The sequence below is a fragment of the Gopherus flavomarginatus genome, chromosome 1 (genome assembly GCF_025201925.1).
Source record: "Gopherus flavomarginatus isolate rGopFla2 chromosome 1, rGopFla2.mat.asm, whole genome shotgun sequence".
Taxonomy (NCBI): domain Eukaryota; kingdom Metazoa; phylum Chordata; order Testudines; family Testudinidae; genus Gopherus; species Gopherus flavomarginatus.
This window is the reverse complement of record NC_066617.1, coordinates 157,414,538-157,436,023: the sequence shown is the minus strand read 5'-3', so window position 1 is coordinate 157,436,023 and position 21,486 is coordinate 157,414,538. Positions and strand designations below refer to the sequence as shown.

Here is a 21,486-nt window from a genome sequence, read left to right as displayed (position 1 = left end):
ATTAAAAGAAAGATATCCCCAGTCTACCCACCTTTTAGCAACTTTCTCTGTAACAAATCGAACTTTGGTGAGCAGGAGTTCCAGCAAATATCCTCTGTGAGAATCTCCCAGCATGTGCAACTCATCCACAACCACCATCCCTGGTGAAAAGAAGCACTACAGATTTAAAATTTTTATTCAAGTTAATGTTTAAAATTAAATATACGCAAGTTAAGAGGGAAGGTCCTGTACATCTAGGGTCAGGCTTGAGTTATGAGGGATTACAGGTACCAGTTATGAGGATCACGAGATACATACATATCACATAACCAGCGTAGACCCAGATTGGGGTGCGGGAGTTTTTAAAGAGTCAGTGGATAAGTGGGCTTGAGTACGCCACCCATGGAACGTATAAAGAGTCCAAGTCAGTATCAGTGTAGCGAATAAGTACATGGGTGGGGTGTGTCCCTTGGTTCATCAGAGAAGGAAGTTTCACCAAAGCTCAAAAGCAAGAACAAATCTCCATCGTCCCTTCAGCATCATATTCCATTATGAATGGTTGAAATTTACAAACTTCCTGTGCATGCCAGAGACATTTCTGCTGCTTCCTGTCACTGTTTCTTCTCAGATATTAGTGAATGAAGCAGATGATCAGTTTCATGACATTTTACCTCCAAAATTTGTTTTGTTTAAAAAAGACAGTTAAATTTGACAGTGTGTTTGGTGGCGTCTAGCTAGCAGTGCACCCATCTTTCCAACCTCAACATCTCACCAAATTAAGTTTACCCTGAGGGCTTGTCTACACAGTTATTCCAAAATGGCTACCTCAATCCGAATTAATACAACATCTTTCTAAATTTCCAGACTGCACCAAACTTGAGAAATTCTAGATGAAACGAACATTCCCACCTCACTTAGGTCAGGTTTATATTCAAGTCCGCCAGCATATCAACGTCGGGTGGGGAGGTGATTTTTTACTGACATAGCAATGCTGGCAAAAGCTCTAGCGTAGATGTAGTTATACTGGTAAAAGACTGTTTTTACTGATATAGTTTGTTTCGCTCACCAAACCAGAATAAGTTATACTGGCAAAAGCACTGGTAAAGCACTCCTAGTGTACACATAGCTGAAGACTGAGAGAAAGGATGCCCCTCCATCCCCCAAGCAACATAAAAGCAAAAGGTCAACTTAACTCTACCATCTATTGAGAAAGGAGAAGGTGATGACATTTCTACCAAAGTGATGTCTCTGGAACATAACTGGTAGTTCGATCTTTTGCATCAGCCTCTGGCTAGCTGGTGTCCACATAGTCTGTGCCTCTAGCTTGGGGAAAGAAAAAGTGTATTCTCTATTTGCCTCTCCCAACCCCAAGTCTCCTTCCCGGCCGCTGTATGAGCATGCTGAGGGTGAGCAGTGTCTATGTTGTTCTACCCCTTCCCACAGCCTCTGTTTTGGATTCTCTCATCCTGCTGAATAGCACCAATGCTTTCCTCTTAGTCTGCCTACAACTTTCCTTAGCAACATCAAAGTGGAATTAACCTGATTCTAGTCATTTTCATTGCTGACCACAGCACAAAACACTGAATAGAAGCAGGAAAAATAACAATGGTTCAATCACTTTTCAATCTGCTATAGTTTCCCAAAACTATGTGCAACAGAGGTACTACAGCTGCCTGCAGATTCAGGCAGACACAGCACTGCATTCATTTACACTTGTTTCACATTTATTCTCATTAACCTGCTGGCTACTGCAACAGCTTCCTACTAACCAAGGGCAAGTGGGTTTTTCAAGTCTTGCACAGGATTTATTTTATTTATTTATTTTAAAATGAAACAGCAGCACCTCACAGTTCTGGCATGAAGAGACTTCTCTAAGACCAGTCTTAGTCAGATTCCCCGGGAGGGCATGTCTCAAATGTGAGGTTTTCTGCCATGCAGTGTTATTCTTGAAGGAATTCTGTGCCAACAAATTAAAAATTCTGCAAAACTCTGCATATTTGATTTGTCAAAATAACACTATATACTCATGCCAGTTTCAGTTATTTCGGTAATTTATTTCAAAATACCTGTCAGCAACTACGTCTGTAACAATACAGACACAAAATTTCCCCCCAGGGAATATAGTTAAAGAAACCCCTATAACCCAGTACCTGCTTTTCTGCCCCATCCTCCCACAGAGCCAAGCTGAGGGGCTAGACACCCACAACCCCTCCCACCAGATCCCAGCTATGGGGCACCCCACAGCTTAGACACTAGCGCCCAGCCACAGGGCATCTCCCGCCCAGATATTCGCAACCCCTATCTCCCAGAGCCCAGTCATAAGGTGCCCCCCACCCCAGACACTTGCACCATCTCCTCCCCCAGAGCCCAGCCGCAGGGCACCCTACAGCCCAGACACTCCCACCTCCTACCTCCTTCCCCTCCCCCCAAGAGCCCAGGGATCCAGAGGCAGAGACAGACTGATGCTGGGTCTAGGGCTTATGTGGCATTTCCTTCACGCCGCCTCCTTCCTTCAGGGCGTGCTGGGAACTGCAGCTGTTGGGAACTCTCCAGCTTCCTCCATCCAGCAGTGTCTTCTATTTGCAAGTTGCGCTCTGCCAGGTCCAGCAGCCCCTAGTGGCAGACAACAGCTCTGCAGCCCATTTCTGTTGGGGGGGGGAAAAGGAAATTCTGCGCAGAACATTAATTTCTGAGCAAATTCTGCATTATGCAGTGGTGCAGAATTCCCCCAAAAGACAGAGTAATGCTGTCTTTTAATTGGTCAGAACTTCTGTACCTCCTATTGTTATTCAGGCATGACATCCAAGCTCTCAATATAACCATGTGTATGGGAATCTGAGCCATTCACAAGTCAGCCAGGCCTGACAGTCATTTACATATACAATGCTTCTTTCTCCAAGCAGTACCATGGAGGCATCTGTTGAGATTATACTGTAGCCACCAAAGTAGACACAATAGCTCAAACAAGGAGTCTACCCTCATCTTTAAAACAGAAGTAGTCTCCATTGGTTGTGCAAGTCCCAGCATGTAATATTCTTTTTAACTCAGGGCTTGTCTACATCACAAAGTTGCAGCGCTGGTGAGGGGTTACAGCGCTGCAACTTAGGAGGTGTACACATCTGCAGGGCATCACCAGCGCTGCAACTCCCTGTTTGCAGTGCTGGCCGTACTCCCGTTTTGTCTCGGGTGTAGAGGATCCAGTGCTGGTGATCCAGCGCTGGTAATCAAGTGTAGACACTTACCAGCGCTTTTCTTGACCTCCGTGGAATAAGCAGGTATCCCAGCATACCTGAGGAAGCCTCTGGTAATCAAGCTGGTCTCCTTCCCCGGTTTGCTCTAGCGTTCCCCGAACCCCGAGCAAGCAGGTCTCCTTCCCTGCGGTTTGCTGGGTGGTTCCGGGAACGCGATAGCAAACCGCGGCAAAGCTGGTCTCCTTCCCCAGTTTACTCTCGCGTTCCCCGAACCCCCGTGCAAGCAGGTCTCCTTCCCTGCGGTTTGCAGGGTGGTTCGGGGAACGCGAGAGCAAACCGCGGCGAAGCTGGTCTCCTTCCCCGGTTTGCTCTCGCGTTCCCCGAACCCCCGAGCAAGCAGGTCTCCTTCCCTGCGGTTTGCAGGGTGGTTCGGGGAACGCGAGAGCAAACCGCGGCGAAGCTGGTCTCCTTCCCCGGTTTGCTCTCGCGTTCCCCGAACCCCCCTTGAAGCCGCCCAACAGCGCTGCAGTGTGGCCACATCTAACACCACTTGCAGCGCTGGTTGCTGTAAGTGTGGCCACTCTGCAGCGCTGGCCCTATACAGCTGTACTAATACAGCTGTAACAACCAGCGCTGCAAAATTGTAGATGTAGACATACCCTCAGCAACCAGCTGAGCAGTGCAAGCAGGAGGGAGGGGGGTTGTAATCTCTTTAAACTGCATCTCTACTGAAAATGAAGATGGCTACAATATGCTCTTTTGTCTGCAAATAATGTGAGACCTTGGGGCTCCTGGCAAAGTGCTCATGTTAATCTGAGGGCTTGTCTACAGTTATTTGAGAATGGCTACTGCTTTTTAAATTCATACCCTACCTTAGTTGGAATTAATTTGCAAGTGAAGACAACCCCTGAGTTACTACAGTTCTTCAGGGCGGCCACAGAAGGTTCAACTTGTTTTTTATATCAAAAATGCTAAAATCCAGAGATTTTTTGGAATTTCTACTTTTTAAACTTAATTTTTAAATCACAAACCTACCACTGGTAACACAATACAAACCCACCCCCAGGGGACATGTTTAACAGGAAGGAGGTTTTTCTTTATTCTGCTCTCCTAAAATTTCTCTAGATTTATTCCTCACATTGATTCTAAACAATACTGAAAGAAAACTTCTCCCTTTCCTGTTTACCGAGATGCATGCAACTGCATAAATTATATAATAATTAAACTCAAATCAAATTGCTCTGAACTGCCTTAGGCAACAGACAGCTCTGCCAGCAGCAGGAACTGAGTTTCTCTCAACAATTTCCAGAGGCAATGTGAGCTGGCAGCAGGAGGTTGACACCAACAAAAGAAACAGCTCAAGCTTGAGATGAAATCCAGCCAGAGCTGCAGTTGTCTCTCAATAATTCATCTCAAAGAATAAAACACTCCATTAAAAAAGTAGTCTAAAATTAGAATTAATGAGAAGAGTCAAGGTACAATGTTGCAGCATTACAGTAACTTAATGCTGGCTATATTTAAAGACATTTTCAGTCTTTGTATTTTCAGGTTTTTACAAAATTTACCTCCAAATATTACCCTTTGGGATGAAATTTGTCATGATTATTTTACTCCAAAAGTGATTTTTTTTGTGAGAGTGGCAGAAATTAGTTAGTTTGCATAACTTTCCAAATAATCAGATATCAGAAAATGATGTTTTATCATCAGTTAGTCTCAGATTTTTTTGCACTTTCAAATAATGCAAGACAATTTTACAAATTTTAATGAGGTAGCAGTAAGTAGACACAAGCTCTGCGCACCTAATCATATACTTATCTGACTCTCCACACCTATACAACCCTCCTTTGGCAATATTCCCCATGAGGACACAAAGAGGGGCATATAGATTGCACTAGAACTAATCAAAAACTGCAGCTATCTTAGCACATTCACACACTCCCACTGGTTGGTTGGAAGTATTTATAGCACATAAATCACTGTAGTCTCCAGGGTCCAACGTGTGAATATGTATATCGCATGATTACACATGAAGATAAACTCATCACGCTCTAATTTTTCTCTCTTACTTTCTTGTCTTTAAGAGCTACCTGGCTGGTACCAAGAAAAATTATGGCATGAAATGCACACAGGTCAGGAAAGTCAAGGATGAGGGTCTGACAATTTAATATTCATTTAGTTTTCTCTTTTCTTGGTTTAAAATATCAATCCAAATACATCACAGGCCAGTGGCAGGGCAGGAGGGATTCTGGATTTAACAATAGTGTATAAAATATCAGCTAGGCAAACACAAAGGAAGAATGAATTTTTGATTGTGCTAGGAAAATACAGCTTCCTCCTCACATGCACACAGAACACCCAGAGATTCCCAATGGTTTCACATCTCTTTACATGCATCTTATTTAGTAAGCACCACCAAAACCTAGGACCACAGTAATACAGCAAGTCCACAACTGTGAAAGACAGCAGGCTTGCTTCCTCTTAAACTACTACTGGAAAAAAGAATTTAAGGTTATTGCCCTCTTAGTCACATCAGCCAGCACAGATTAGCCTCATCCATAAATTCCAACCAACCAGACCCAGAAAAGCCTCACCTAAAATTCCATCACTACTTCACACCACAAGTGCAATCCATCCATTCCACACATACACATTTCCCAGCCACCCCATCTGGCACACAGGAGATCTACGAATTCAAAGACACACCCAGACTCCATTCATTGTTTAAACCCTACCCATGGGACTCTTCCATGAACATTGACAAGCCCTATCCATGGACTGTCTCCCAGTCACATTGCCCAGCCCAGACAAGCTACAGCGACAAATTCCACCCACTGACTCAACCTCCAGCCATACAGAGAACCCCTGAGTGAATTCCCAAAGCAAGCATATAAGCAGCATGATAGAGGGAAGATTGCTTGATTTTCCTTGATAGCACCTCCGTCTCATGGAGCCTTGAGGACAGTCCCCATTTTCCCTGATTCTCATACACACTCAAGTTGTATATTAAGTGTCCCAGCCCTACTTAAGCTCCCCTTTCTAGACACTCCCTAGGCTGCTGTATTGGGTCCCACATGCTGGGCCAACGTGCTTTTAAACTTCCCTTGGTCTGGACAGGCAACAACCTCTCTGGCACATGCAGTCTCTCTATCTGCCAATTTCAGAAGGGGTACCAATCTGCAGTCCTGCAGCCCTAGGCCTCCAGACCCATGCTGAACACACCCATGACTTCCCAGCACATTCTTTCCCAGAGCTGCAACCTTGTGGGCACTCTGGTTTATAGTTTAACCTTTTCAGGGACACGTGATAGGCAAAGCAAGGTATTCTTTAAAGAAGGATTTCTAAAACAAACACCCTTTATTTTAGGCAGCAAAAGAAATACATAGATTTAAGTCAAACCCCACCTATATGGCATTTCCTCATCACTCAAGTGTTCTTTGAGATTTGGGTCAGTGTCCTTTCAGGACTCCAAGTCCCCTCCAGCTCAGCTCTGACCCCTGCACTCAAAAGCATCCCCTCTCACTCAGGAAATCCGCACAGGAGTCCCTCCTCAACTTCTCAGCCTTTGCATTTTTAAATACCTGGTCTGACAACTGGTTTCTTTGATCCCCTTCTGGGATTTTCCACTTTCAAACCCCGCATTCAAGCTGGAGAAAACTGGTGTCACCTAGGATGCAGCCATCTCATTGTTCTGCCAGGTCCAAGCCTATACACTTACTGATAATTAAAAACTGTCTTAGTCAGAGACATAGACCCAGGTGCCACAGACTGTCTCCTTTGCACAAGAACTACAAGGCAAGAGTAGAGTAAAAAATAAGGTCTTAAACATACATAGTGTAGTAAGATGAGGCCCTGAAATATAAACTTTTGTGTCAGAGGTCTAGTCTGAGGCCTGAAGCCAAATCAAAGTACTTCCAGGCATTGCTAAGCAAAAGGTAGGCTGTGAGCCAGAGGCAGGCCTCGCTCACAGAAGATGGCAAGAAGAGGGTTGATAGAAGCAGCTGCATTCACACATGTAAGTGCTAACAAGAGGAACTTGTGCCAAGATGGCACCTGGACAGCCCAATACAAGGACACTTCACAGACATAACAAGGAACAGGCAGGTGCATCTTAAAGACAAGACAGCATGATGGATAGATCTGTTCGTCTGAAATAACATGATCAAGGAGGAAACAGCACCCTAATGAGCCAAGGGGCTGTACCTCAATATGTCAGTAGGGATCAGTAATCTGTCCTGTAACCGTATAAAAGTAGGTCCAGGAGTGCACATCTTTGTCCAGCCTAGGGGGCAGCGGAGTGTCCTGCCACTGACTGAGCTGTGTCCATTGCCACGGGGCACATATTCATAGTATGTCCTGTAGAGTCTATAGGAAACTATTATTGTGCTTTGTTTGACAATAAACCTGGCTCAGGTTCCTTCGTACTTTACTAGAGTCTGTGGTCTTTGGGGATCTCTCAGGGTTTGCTGTGTCAGTTATTTGCGCAGAGCTGGGGAAGCACACAGAGGGAACACACGCAGCTGACTTATCATCGAACAAGAGCAGAGCACCACACCGGTAGCTACTGACAACATACAGTGCACATAATCTCAAAATTAACAGTACACAATACACATGCTCCTTCATCCTGCAGACAGATCAGGCTCTAGCATCTTACCCAGTGAGTCCATCTTGTTCTCCTCTATGAGTCTATTGATTAGTCCGTTGGCTCTCTCAATGGTGCAGACAGCAACATCTAGTGCTGAGAAACGTCCAGCAGGGGAAGTACTTCCCATATAGCCTTCTACCCGCACACCCACCTCCTGAAACAGAGTCTATGTGCCAGGGAGACAGAACATTTGTTCACAGAATTAGAATCTTTACTTGCAATCAGCATATGCTGCATACTGGAATCAGCACAGTACATATATCCTAAAACAGACAGACATTCTCAACATTATATCAGATAACCCGATTAAGAGCATGGCTGAGCCAGCTAGTGCCTGCTGTTTTCTATTCAACTGTGCACTTTTCGCCCCACAGCAGAGCAGTCCAAGTCACTGCTCTTTATCGTAATAAACTTTGTACCAAATATGCCTTGTGAAATATGATTTGAACATTTATAACTACACCGCTACCTCAATATAATGCCACCCGATATAACACGAATTTGGATATAACGCGATAAAGCAGTGCTCCAGGGGGGCAGGGCTGCGCATTCCGGTGGATCAAAGCAAGTTCAATATAACACAGTTTCACCTATAACACGGTAAGATTTTTTGGCTCCCAAGGACAGCGTTATATCAGGGTAGAGGTGTAATTGGCCAAATAATAATATAGTGAAATGTGTGTTGCTACATTATACGTAAAGTTGTGAATGCCCTGTACGGCCTTACTAGAACAAGTTCAAACCCACACACCCCCGCCTAGACAAGTTATTAAAGAGACTTATGCTAAAGAAAGGAATGCGTGTTTACTACTTTTATGTAAATTGAGGTAAACAGGGTCCTCAAGACAGGAGGAGGAGATGGCAGGAACAGAACAATTTGCAATTTAGCAAATAAGTGGGTGAAGAAAGAGCATGAAGCCCCTTCATCACCAGATTCCATGTCACCTTCCTTACTGCTTAAATACATATTACTTTGAAGAGTAACCCTCCAAAGAATCCACCTCAAAGGTTCACTGGCCTATAAAAGAAAGGGATAGAGGACCTCAAGCTCTCTCTTTCACCTAAGATGACAAGGGCACCAGCACCATTGGGAGAGATCCTGGCCAAGAAGAGAGTCAGTCTTGCTGGAAGACTGGGAGTGAGAAAGGCCATCTTAAAGTCTTGAATCAAAACTTGCTGGATTAAGTTTTAGACTTTTAGATGCACGTCTTCACTTTTATTTGCTGGCAACTTCTAACTTTCTGTCATACTTGAAATATTTAAACTCCTATCTTCTTCTGTTAATAAATGTATTTTATTTTTAAATCTAAAAACAAATAATGCAGTGCTGTGTTTAAACTGAACAATTTGGTAATTCCAATTAAAGTCGCAAATTGTTGAAAATTGACTCCATAGTGCAGGGGTGAAAGTAACTTACAGGATTTACCGGTACTGCTGGAGTCCTGAGGGAGGCGTGGCCTCATCCAGAAGAGGTGTGGCCTCTCAAGGTTTAAAGGCCCTGGGGAACCAGCTGTTGCTGGGAGACCCAGAGCCTTTAAATCAACCAGGGTCTCCCAGCTTCAGAGGTGGCTGGGAGCCCCCCGGGGCTCAGGGGCAAATTAAAGTGCCCGGGGCACTAGCCGCCAGAGGGAACCTCGAGCTTTGTGGGGCTGGGGCAGGGATTTAAAGGGCTCAGAGCTCCTGCCACTGAGGGAAGCCCAGAGCCTTTTAAATCCCTGCCCCAGCCCCACCGCCAGAGCCATGGCCGGGATTTAAAGGGCTCTGGGCTGCCCGCAGTGGCGGGGAGCTCTGAGCCCTTTCAATCCCCGCCGTGGAAGTCGATGCGGTCCAGCACGGCGTACTAGCTCTTGCCGGGATGCCGTACTGGACCGCACCAGCTTACTTTCACTTCTGGGGCAATGAACCTTCATAACTGAACTGTCCAGGAAACAGCTGGACACTGCAGAACACATGTTTTGGGGAAAATCCTTGACTGGGAGCGTGTTGGCGTCACCTGGCAAGTAGTAACCAAAGCTGATGGAAGCCAAAGTGTGACTGGTGTGTTGCTGGCAAGCTGCTGGGGTCAGAGCTGCTAGACCAGGGCTCCAGCTGTGCACAGACACACAGTGTGTAACCTGTAGGCTGGTTGTGAGCAAGTCAGGTTGGGAGCTACAGCAGCAAAGCCTTGTGAGGTTTGCAAAGCAGGCAGTGACAACCTCACTCTGATCTGGATTGCACCCCAGAACGTGACAGCCTTACTGCAGGATGAAGTGCACACAGCAGAAGGAGAGGTGACCAGCACCATCACACTGGAAGTTTGTTTCAGAAGAAAACCAGACAAGTATTCCAACAATGTCAAAACATCCTGTTTCAATGGTTTTGGAATAAACATTCACATTTTTTGTTTTGAAATGACCTTTTGTTATATATACACTATAAATAAATTACACAAACACACACACACACACACACACACACACACACACACACAAATAAACACAACATAAAAAGTAGAAATTGAAATGAAATGTTTTGATCAACCCAAAATTCCTTCACAGAGACTTTCAATGTTTCGGATTTTGTTCTGATTCTATTCTAAACCAATTTTCAAAATCCTTTGCAAAACAGAATTTCTGTCTTCCACAAAGCTCCAATTCCGCCCCCTCTCGCATTTCATACAAATGTTTCCACATGTTTAAGGTTCTGAAAAGGTTTGATTTGACAGCTTTGAGCCATACCCCCACACTCCTGTACTCCACTTACCTGCAGGTAATATTTTTTCTCTTTGGCCACAGAGACAAAGGGGAGGATGAACAGAGCTTTCTTATGGGTCTCCAAGACTCTCTTCAAGATGAGTAACTCAGCAACTAGTGTTTTCCCAGCACTAGTAGGAGCTAAAATAATATGATCGAAGAAAAGTGTGTCAAAACTTAAACTGCAAGCGATTAGCTACTGGATGAATCCAGAGGTGGAAAAAGACGGTTACTCACCTTTGTAACTTGTTCTTCGAGATGTGTTGCTCATATCCATTCCAATTAGGTGTGCGCGCGCTGCGTGCACGTTCGTCGGAAGATTTTTATCCTAGCAACACTCGGTGGGTCGGCTGGGCGCCCCCTGGAGTGGCGCCGCTATAGCACCGAATATATACCCCTGCCGACCCATCCGCTCCTCAGTTCCTTCTTGCCAGCTACTCCAACAGTGGGGAAGGAGGGCGGGTTTTGGAATCGATACGAGCAACACATCTCGAAGAACAGCAGTTACAAAGGTGAGTAACCATCTTTTCTTCTTCGAGTGCTTGCTCATATCCATTCCAAGTAGGTGAATCCCAAGCCTTACCTAGGCGGTGGGGTCGGAGTGAGATACTGCAGAATGCAAAACCGCTGAGCCGAAGGTTGCATCATTTCTGGATTGTTGCACCAGGGCATAATGGGAAGCAAAGGTGTGTACTGAAGACCAAATAGCTGCTCGACATCTCCTAGATAGGTACTTGAGCTAAGAAGGCGGCCGACGAGGCCTGAGCCCTGGTAGAATGTGCGGTAATATGTCCCAGAGAAACATGAGCTAAATCATAGCAAGTATGGATGCACGCCGTTACCCAAGACAAAATCCTCTGAGAAGAGATAGGTAGGCCTTTCATCCGGTCTGCCACTGCAACAAAGAGTTGGGGCATTTTGCGGAAGGGCTTCGTCTGGTCAATAGAAAAAAGTCGAGCGCCCTACGGACGTCGAGGGAATGTAACTGCTGCTCCCGACGAGATGCATGCAGTTTGGGAAAGAAGACCAGGAGGAATATGTCTTGATTGAGATGGAAGGCTGATACTATTTGGGGGAGAAACGCTGGATGTGGAAGCAAATGCACCTTGTCTTTGTGCAACACTGTATATGGTGGGTCCACCATCAGAGCCTGAAGCTCACAGACTCTTCTAGCCGACGTCATGGCTACAAGGAAGGCTGTTTTCCATGACAGATATAGGAGCGAGCAGGTTGCCAATGGCTCGAATGGAGGAGACGTAAGCCTCGTCAGGACCAGGTTGAGGTCCCAGGAAGGGGGTATAGACGCTCCAAATCCTTGAGAAACCTCGAAACCATAGGATGGGAGAAGACAGAGTGACTACCTTCTCCTGGGTGGAAAGTAGAAATAACTGCCAAGTGCACTCGCAATGATGAGCTAGCGAGGCCTTGCTGTTTAAGATAGCAGAGGTAATCCAGTATAGTGGGGATGGGAACCTCTGTGGGTGTGGCATTCAGTGTTTGACACCAGCAGGAAAATTGCTTCCACTTGGTCAAGTATGTAGACCGAGTGGAAGGTTTTCTGCTACCCAGGAGTACTTCCTGCACTGGGATAGAGCAGCATAACTCCGACTGGGTTAACCATGCAGGAGCCATGCTGTGAGATGAAGGGATTGCAGGTCTGGGTGGTGAAGCCTGCCATGGTCCTGAGTTATAAGATCTTGATGAAGAGGCAGGGAGATTGGGTTGGCTATCGAGAGGTCCAGCAACGTGGTGTACCAGTGTTGTCAGGGCCACACGGGGCGACAAGGATCAGGCGAGCTCTGTCCCTGCGGAGCTTTAGGAGAACCTTGTGCACCAGTGGGAAGGGTGGAAAGGCGTAAAGCAGCTGGCTCTTCCATGGGATTAGGAAGGCGTCCGATATCGAGCCCGGGGTGAGACCTTGGAAGGAGCGGAACCTCTGGCATTTCCTGTTCTCGCGAGAAGCGAAGAGCTCTATGTGGTGAAAGCCCCACTTTCGGAAGACAGAATGTATAATGTCCGGGCAAATCGACCACTCGTGATACAGAAAAGATCTGCTGAGTTGGCCTGCCAGAGTGTTCCGAGCCCTTGGGAGAAAGGACGCTACAAGGTCTATTGAGTGGGCTATGCAAAATTCCCACAGTTGGATCGCCTCCTGACAGAAGGGGGGAGGATCGAGTTCCTCTCTGCTTGTTTATGTAGTGCATAGCCGTTGTGTTGTCCATAAGCACTGAAACACAACAACCCCGCAGATGTTGCTGGAACATCTGGCACGTCAGGCGGACTGCTCTCAGTTCTCAGACGTTTATGTGCAATGCTAGCTCTTGAGATGACCAGATGCCTTGCGTGCGAAGATGGCCGAGGTGAGCCCCCCAGCCGAGAGATGACGCGTCCATTGTTAGGGACACTGAAGGCTGCATCGGATGGAACGGCAGTCCTGCACATATCAGGGACGGTGTTAGCCACCAGTCGAGGGAGCCTAACATGCTCTGAGGAATGGTGACCACGTCTATAGTATCTCTGCCTGGGCGGTAAACTGAGGCAAGCCAGGTTTGAAAGGGACGCAGGGGTAGCTTGGTGTGCTTGGTTACAAAGGTGCATGCAGCCATGTGACCAAGGAGGCTGAGACAGGTGCAAGCCAAGGTCGTCGGAAAGCTTCGGAGGCTTTTTATAATTGAAACTAATGCCTGAAACCGGGATAGTGGCAGGCAGGCTCTTGCGAGTTTGGAGTCTAGAATGGCCCCAATGAACTCTGTTCTTTGTGTGGACACCAGAGTAGATTTCTCCAGATTGATCATCAGACCCAATCGCCTGAATAGGTCCGTGACGATGCCCACGTGTCCGGTGACTTGGACCTCGGAGGTCCCTTGAATAAGCCAGTCTTCTAGGTAAGGAAAGACATGTATTCACCGACGACAGAGGAAGGCGGCCACTATAGCCACTTCGTGAACATGCGAGGGGCTGTAGAGAGGCCAAACGGAAGGACCGCAAACTGAAAATGTTGGCGGTGCACCATAAACCATAGGTACCGTCTGTGCGGGGGATAAATGGCGATGTGGAAATATGCGTCCTTCATGTCAAGAGCAGCGTACCAGTCTCCAGGATCCAGGGATGGGATGATGGTCCCCAGGGATACCATGCGGAACTTTAACTTTTTCAAGAACATGTTGAGTCCTCGCAGGTCCAGGATGGGTCAGAGACCTCCTTTTGCCTTGGGGATTAGGAAATATTGGGAATAAAATCCCTTGCCCCTTAATTCCTCCGGTACCTCCTCTATAGCCCCGATCGAGAGGAGCGTACGAACCTCTTGCCAGAGGAATTGCTCATGAGAGGGGTCCCTGAAGAGGGACAGGGAAGGGGGGTGAGAGGGAGGGGGCGAAATAAATTGGAGGTGGTATCCAAATTCTACCGTGCGTAGGACCCAACGATCCGAGGTTAATTGGGTCCAAGCAGGGAGGAAGGCGGAAAGGTGGTTGGAAAACTGAAGGGGACCCTGGGGAAGGACTGGTGCTCTGCTCTGGGGCACACCTTCAAAAGTTCGGTTTAGGGCCCGTCACTGGTTTGGCGGGACCGTTATTGTGGCCCCCGTGGGGTCCAGACTGCCGCCTGCGCTTACCGTGACCACGCCTTCTGCCAAAGTCTTGTCGTGGCCTGGGTGGGGGGTAAGGGAGCTGAGGCTGGCTACAGAAGGACCTTCGTTGGGTCTGTGGGGTATGCTAATCCCAAGGGAATGCATAATCACCCGATTGTCCTCGAGACTCTGCAGCCTAGGGTCCGTTTTCTGAGAGAAGAGACCCTGGCCTTCAAACGGCAGGTCTTGGATGGTGTGCTGCAGTTCAGGAGGTAGGCCTGACACTTGCAGCCAGGATATCCGTCTCATCGTGATTCCGGAGGCCACGGTTCTGGCTGCCGAATTGGCAGTGTCGAGTGAGGCCTGGAGGGAGGTCCATGCAACTTTCTTTCCTTACTCCAGAAGGGCCTGGAATTCCTGGCGGGAGTCCTGTGGGACCAGTTCAGTGAACTTGCCCACAGCCTGCCAGGTATTATAATTATATCTGCTAAGCAGGGCCTGCTGGTTCGCCACCCTGAGTTGGAGGACCCCCACAGAGTAGACTTTATGTCCCAACAGGTCCATACGTCTAGCCTCCCTTGATTTTGGGGCGGGGGCTTGCTGGCCACGGCGCTCCTGCTTATTCACGGATTGGACCACCAGAGAGCATGGAGGAGGGTGCGTATATAAGTACTCGTACCCCTTGGAGGGCACCATGTACTTTCATTCCACCCCTCTGGTCATGGGAAGGATAGAGGCTGGGGATTGCCAGATGGTGTCCGCTTTGGCTTGAATGGAGCGGATGAATAGTAAAGCCACACGAGTTGGCGTATCTGCCGATAGTATGTCTATTACAGGGTCTTCAACCTCCGGGACTTCCTCTACCTGTAGATTGATATTTAAGGCGACTGTGCCAGGAGCTGGATCGGTGTCTGGAGTATCAGGCCAGCGAGCAGCATTTCGAGTGATGCCGCGAGTACGACCGGCACTGACAGGGAGATCAGTACCAGGACTGCGAGCAGCGTCGGGATCGGGACGAGATCGAGAACGCTGGCGGGACCTCGACCTTGAATGGTGCCTCTCGGCAGTGCCGATAGAGGACAGTCTTACCATGGCAGGCTTGCCTGTTGACTGAATAACCCGCACTGGCGGTGCCGGGGGTTGAGGCAGGGTGGGCTCCGTTAATGCAATCAGTTCCCTCGCCGTAGAAAATGTCTCTGGAGTGGTGGGAACAATGAGCTCTACCGAGACATGCGCTGGGGAGCTGTCAGGCACCGGACTCGACAGCCCTTGTGAGGCCGGAATCAACAGTGCTGACATTGTCAGTGCCGCGGCAGTTACTGGTGCCGGGCGGCTCGACTTAGGCTGTTGCTCAGACTGCGGTGTAGATAGTGAAGCCGCAGGAGCTTTGAGCTTCTTGGCTCGCGGGGAGAGGGAGTGGTGCCGGGCAGGTTTCTGGGCCGGTGCCAGCTGGTGCCGAGATGTCTTCGTGGTGCCGGCGCACTTCGGTGCTGATGAGGCACTTCTCCCCAATGCGGCCTGTCCAGCACCCGGTGCCGAAGGTGGAGGAGTGAGGGCTGCCTCCATTAGGAGCTGCTTGAGGCGAAAGTCCCGCTCCTTCTTCGTCTGTGGCTTGAAGGATTTGCAGATCCGGCACTTGTCTGCAAGATGGGATTCCCCCAAGCACTTGAGGCAGGAGTCGTGAGGGTCTCCTGTGGGCATCGGCCTGCGGCAAGCCGAGCACAGTTTGAAAGCCAGTGAGCCAGGCATGGGCCTGGGCACCAGGTGAGGGAAAGGGATAATCCCCAACCCTCTGAACTATATACACTAACTACGTTTACAAAAAATTAATAAAAGTATTAACTAGAACTAGAGAGAATAACTATATATGCAATAAGTATTAGAACGAATGAATAGCTAGGGAGGTGGAGATCAGCTAAGCCGCGCTCCACTGTTTCAACGACCGACATGGGCGGTAAGAAGGAACTGAGGAGCAGATGGGTAGGCAGGGGTATATATTCGGTGCCATAGTGGCGCCACGCCAGGGGGCGCCCAGCCAACCCACTGAGTGTTGCTAGGGTAAAAATCTTCCCACGAACGTGCACGCGGCACGCGCACATCTAATTGGAATCGATATGAGCAAGCACTCGAAGAACTGCATACAAAGGAAAATATTCCGAAGTGCCCAAATGTCTAAGCCACTTTTAAAAATGGGATTTAGGTGTGTCTGAAAATTTTACTCAGAGACTTTCACTTTAAGGATGCTAGTTCATACTCAGCCCCTGGTCCACAATAACTAAAAGTCATTACCACTTTGGTGGCTGTTCAGTCACTCATGTAAAACAAGCCAGTGGGTCTCCATTCAGTTCCTAGATGACAGGAAGTAAGAAAATGGCCACGGAGACTGGATTCCCTCCTCCTATCTGGAGATGGTCTCAACAAAGCAGGTTAGAGGCACATCAGTGAGCTGAGCCCAGTAACTTGCCCTGCTGCAATCTGTGCTGTATCTCCTCTAAGGCAAAGATGATTTCAGCTTTCAGAGCTGCCAGCCCAGCACCTTTTAGCAGCAGTAAAATCATTTATATTATATTAGTGAAGCTATAGTTAAGGCTATGATTTAGTCACAGAGGTTGCAGAAGTCACAGAAACCGTGACTTCCAGCGACCTCCATGACTTCAGCCTGCAATGGTTGGGAGCTGCAGGATCCCCAGCCACCCATGAGGGCCAGGAGCTGCGGGGAAACCCTGAGCTTCAGGCCACCAGCAGACGAACCATCAAGCTCCAAGCTGGTGGCAGAACCCCCAAGCTCCCGGCCGCCACTGGCGACAAGGGTATCCTGCAGCTCCTGGCCCCCGCAGGCAGAAGGGGCACCCCACAGTTCCTAGCTGCCATAGCTGTGGGCAAACCCCCAAGCTCCCAGCCACCTCAGACCCCCATAGCTGCAGGTGGCAGAGGTATCCCACAGCCTCCCGCTGCTGCAGGCAGCTCCTAGCCCCTGCGTAGTTGCCCTGCTTCAGGCTATATGGGCTTCCGTGAATATTTCTTTTTTGCCAATGACCTATCCATGACTTCTACTAAAAATATCCATGACAAAATCTTAGCCTGTTACAGTGCATGATTCAGTCAGATGTCTGCATACCTGAGTAAACTAGGTTCTTCCCCTCCAGGACTTGTCCAAGCATCAGGCACTCTGCTTGCCATGCAAACATATGTACTACTCCCAGACTGTGGTATTTCTCCAGAACTACTTCAGGAAGACCCCAGCTTGCTAGGAGCAGCTTGTCTGCTTGGTCATCAGGAATATTCATCTGTTGGCATCGCCCTTTGGGAAAAATTCCAACATCAGCAGAGGCAGCATAGTGAGTAATATGACACTTATGACTTATGCACTAAACTTTCAGAAACACAGGAACTGCCATGCTGAATCAGAGCTGTGGTCCATTTTATCAAGGATCCTGTCTTTAAGAGCACCCAGGACCAGCTGCTTCAGAGGAAAGTGCAAGAAACCATACAGAATAACCTGCCCCCCAGAGAAAGTTTCCTCCTAACCTCTCATAGTTAGGAGATTGGGTTATGGCTTGAAGAATGAGAGTTTATATCCCTTCCAAAAATACTGCTTATTATTTTCATTTTTTCTATTCTAATACTGGATATTCTTGCCATCCACTTAAATGTCCAGTCCCTCTTGAATTCTGCTAAAGCTCGTAGCCACAACGATCCACAGGCTAATCGCACATTGTATGAGTAGTATTTCCTCCCATCAGTTTTTAATTCACCGTGTTTCAATTTCTTTGAATATCTCTAAATCTATAATCTGAGAAAGGGTCGCAAGAAATTCCTGATCTACCTACATTAATCCATTCATTATATTCTATGCTTTCATCATCTCCCTTTTTATTTACCTTCTAAAATATTCTCTCGCTCTGCATATGAGAGCTTTTCTATATCGCAAGCCATTTTCTTTGCCCATCTCTGAACTCCCTGCTTTTTGAGATGGGGCGATTCATACGAACACAGCTTCCAGTTGAGGGTGATTAAGATGCTAATAGAACTATAAGAGGGGCGGGCAAACTACAGCCCACTCCAGCCGGGGCGGGGGCCACACCACGTGGCTCGACACCGCTCTGGTGGGCCAGGGCGCTGGGTCGGGGGCTGCACCACGCGGCTCGGCCCCACTGCAGTACTCCGGCTGGGGTGCTGGGTCGGGGGCTGCACCATGTGGCTCAGCCCCGCTCCGGCTGGGGCGCCACACCACATAGGTCCCGGAAGCAGTAGCATGGCCCTGCTCCATCTCCTACATGTTCCAGTGGGAGCAGCAGGGGTGGTGCCCGTGGATAGAGCAGCGTTCAGAACTGCCTGGCCGCGCCTCCGTGTAGGAGCCAGAGAAGGGATGTGCCACTGCTTCCGGGAGCCACTTGAGGTAAGTGCTGCTCAGAACCACACCCCTTGAGCCTCTCCCCACGCCCCAACCCCCTGCCCCAGCCCTGATCCCCCTCCCGCCCTCCAAACCCCTCAGAGCACCATTCTGCACCCCAAAGTCCTTATCCCCAGTCCCACCCCAGAGCCCACACCCTAACCAATTTTGTGAGCATTCATGGCCCACCATACAATTTCTATTCCCCCAATGTGGCCCTTGAGCCAAAAAGTTTGCCCACCCCTGCATTATAATGGTCCTTATATTTTCCATCCTATTTCTTATTCATCCTAATATTGTTTCCTTTTTATGAGTGCATTTACACAATGAGCAGAAATTTTCAGCTTTTGCCACAATTCTGCCCCAGATTTCACCCCCCCGCCGCCTTGCCATAGCTAATTTAGAACCCTCATTAGCACATCCTGCCTCCCCGAGCTAGCACTGGTAAGAGGTTCACTCCCTACCCCCAAAAAATAAAAGACTGTCTACAGCTTTCAAGAGCACCTTTCACCTTCAAAGATCCCACAGCACAGAAACTAAGATACTAAGGATCCAAAGGGATCAAGCAACCCAATCCCCTTCAAAAATGAAAGGCAGCAGCACCACACAATAGAGTGAAGACTTTCAAGGGGCAATTAGAGTATGGCTACACACATTACAAATAGACTCATGTCAACAAGTCTCAGAGCCTGGGTCAACTGACTCAGGCTCAAACTGCAGAGCTGGCATTCATAGAATCATAGACTATCAGGGTTGGAAGAGACCTCAGGAGGTCACCTAGTCCAACCTGTTGCCCAAAGCAGGACCAATCCCCAAATTCCCCTCTTAAGGATTGAACTCATAACCCTGGGTTAGCAGGCCAATGCTCAAAGCCACAAAATAGCAATTTAGCTGTTCAGGTTCAGGCTGGATCCTCGTGAGTGGGGATGGTCTCAGAGCCTGGACTCCACCTCAAGCCTGAACATCTACAATGATAATTTTAACCCCACAGTACAAGCCTCCATCAACACCAGCTAGCACTAGGTGACTCAGGAGTGTCACTTATTGAATCATTTTATAGGACGTGTCCCATCCAAACACTGACCCAGCCCGACCCTGCTTGCCTTGATCTGACAGCATTATATCAAGCATAAAGTGGCAAATGTCTGCAAGCTTAGTCTGAGAGATGTCAGTGTTTACAGAAGAGCTTCGAAAGGGGATGAAGACACAGGATATTAAACACTAAATTGAAAGTCACTCCGCAAGGCTGTGTGCTTGAAGATACCATGGAGCTGCAATCAGCTTATTGCATCCAAATGAATCACCCTGCCAATTTGCTCTACTCTCCTTATTAAAGCACATTATGAGCCTCCTTTTCTCTCCCAAGGAATGGAAATAGTACTATGCATTAATTGTGTTTTGGTAGCACCTAGAGGCCCCATTGTGCTAGGCGCTGACAACACACACAAACGGCTCCTGACCCATAAGAATTTACAAGTCACGGGCATTGTCTCTCCCTCTAGCCAGGAAGGGGGAAAATTTCTGATTCCCCTTTACATTGCCCCCCTCCCCCACACGCTGAGTGCCGGGCCCGCCCAGCGCGCTGGTACCAAACAGCCCTGTGCTCCGAACCAAGAACCTGCCGGGGGCTCAGGGGCGCTGCGCCTCGCGGCTTCCTGCCCAGGGCCCATCACAGGGTGGCCCTCGCCGCGGGGCCCGGCTCCCGTCCGCTGCCCGGCGGGTGAGGCCGCTCGCTGCCCTGTCCCCGGCGCACCCAGGCTGGGACCAGACGCCTCAGGAGCCGGCGCCCCCGGAAGCTCTGCCAGGGGCCCCCGCGACGGCTGGAGCCGACTCCCCACCGCGGTGGCAGCGCCGGGATCGGTCACACACACACCCCTCCCCCCAGGAGCGGGCGCGCCGGGCGGTACCTGAGCGGCTCGGGCTGCCGCTGCCCCACAGGGAGCGCTCCAGGCCGGGCGGGGGGCTCAGCACGGGCCGGGCGGGGGCCGCAGACCCGAACTGGCTGCCGCCCCCGGGAGCGGGTGGGGAACGGGCCAGGCCGCCCCGCCTCGGCCTCCTGGCGCCACCAGCCTGGGAACGGGGCCCCAATGCCCAACCGCCGCCATCTTCCCGCTCAGCCATTCAAACCCCAGCGCCGCCCCCCGCCCCCCATGGGGTGCCGGCTAACGGGACCGGAGCGCGCGGCCAGCCAATCAGAGAGCGTGCGGCCGCGGAGACACTCAAGAGAGGCTCCCGCGGGGGACGCTCAGCTCGTTAGCGCCCCCTGGCGCTGGGCGGTCAGGTTGCGCCCGCGCCCCAGGGGTCGGGGACGCCGCAGCGTCCAGGGCTAACGACGCGCTGCCCCGAGTGCCGAGACCCTGATGGCGGCCTCGCACCGCGCCTCAGGCTGTGAGCGCCCTGCAGCCAGGCAGGGAGCCGCTCCCCTGCAAGTACAGCCGCACAGCGCCCGCGGGCATGAGGCCCTGGCTCCCCTCCCATGGAGCCGATAGGGGCCAACAGCCCCACCCAAGGGTGCCCAGGTTCCCAGGCGAGAGGGAAGCACGGGGGTCCAGCATCCAGGCCTCGCCTTGCGGAACCAGCCAACTGGGTTTTGGGCGTTGGGAAGTCCGGACACAATGCAGCTGGCAGCTCTAATGCTTTTTTATTTTCACACTAAACAAGCAATGGAACACACAGGGCCAGCTCCAGCACCAGTGCTCCAAGGGGTGGCACTCCGACTACTTCCCCCCCCCCTTGGGATGCAAGAAGCTGGGAGCTGGCCCTGAACAGAGGTGAGCGGGGAGGGCCGCAGGAAGTAACCCGGGGGGGGCACCCAGAGGAACCGGTCCCCCCCAGCTCACCTCCGCTCCACTACCGCCTGCTCCCCTGAGCGCACCGCTTCGCTTCTCCCGCCTCCCTCCTAGGCTTGGGGCGCGAATCAGCTGTTTTGCGGCAAGGGAAGGGGGAAAAGCGGAGCGGCAGCGGCGCGCTCAGGGGAG

At 49.7% G+C, this 21,486-nt stretch overlaps 1 protein-coding gene across 2 annotated transcripts in view; it reads right to left on the bottom strand.

The window, feature by feature from the left end:
* POLQ (DNA polymerase theta) overlaps window positions 1–20,447 on the bottom strand; it is a 155,841-nt gene extending 135,394 nt beyond the window's left edge. For both annotated transcript variants that reach the window (XM_050955976.1, XM_050955983.1), the window contains exons 1-5: window positions 20,416–20,447; window positions 17,234–17,416; window positions 10,558–10,688; window positions 7,825–7,981; window positions 32–140 (exon numbers count right to left, since the gene is read on the bottom strand). In XM_050955976.1, the coding sequence (XP_050811933.1) occupies window positions 32–140; window positions 7,825–7,981; window positions 10,558–10,688; window positions 17,234–17,402 (566 nt within the window). In that variant the 5' untranslated portion in view covers window positions 17,403–17,416; window positions 20,416–20,447. The remainder of the gene's footprint in view (window positions 1–31; window positions 141–7,824; window positions 7,982–10,557; window positions 10,689–17,233; window positions 17,417–20,415) is intronic.
* Window positions 20,448–21,486: the final 1,039 nt, after the last annotated feature.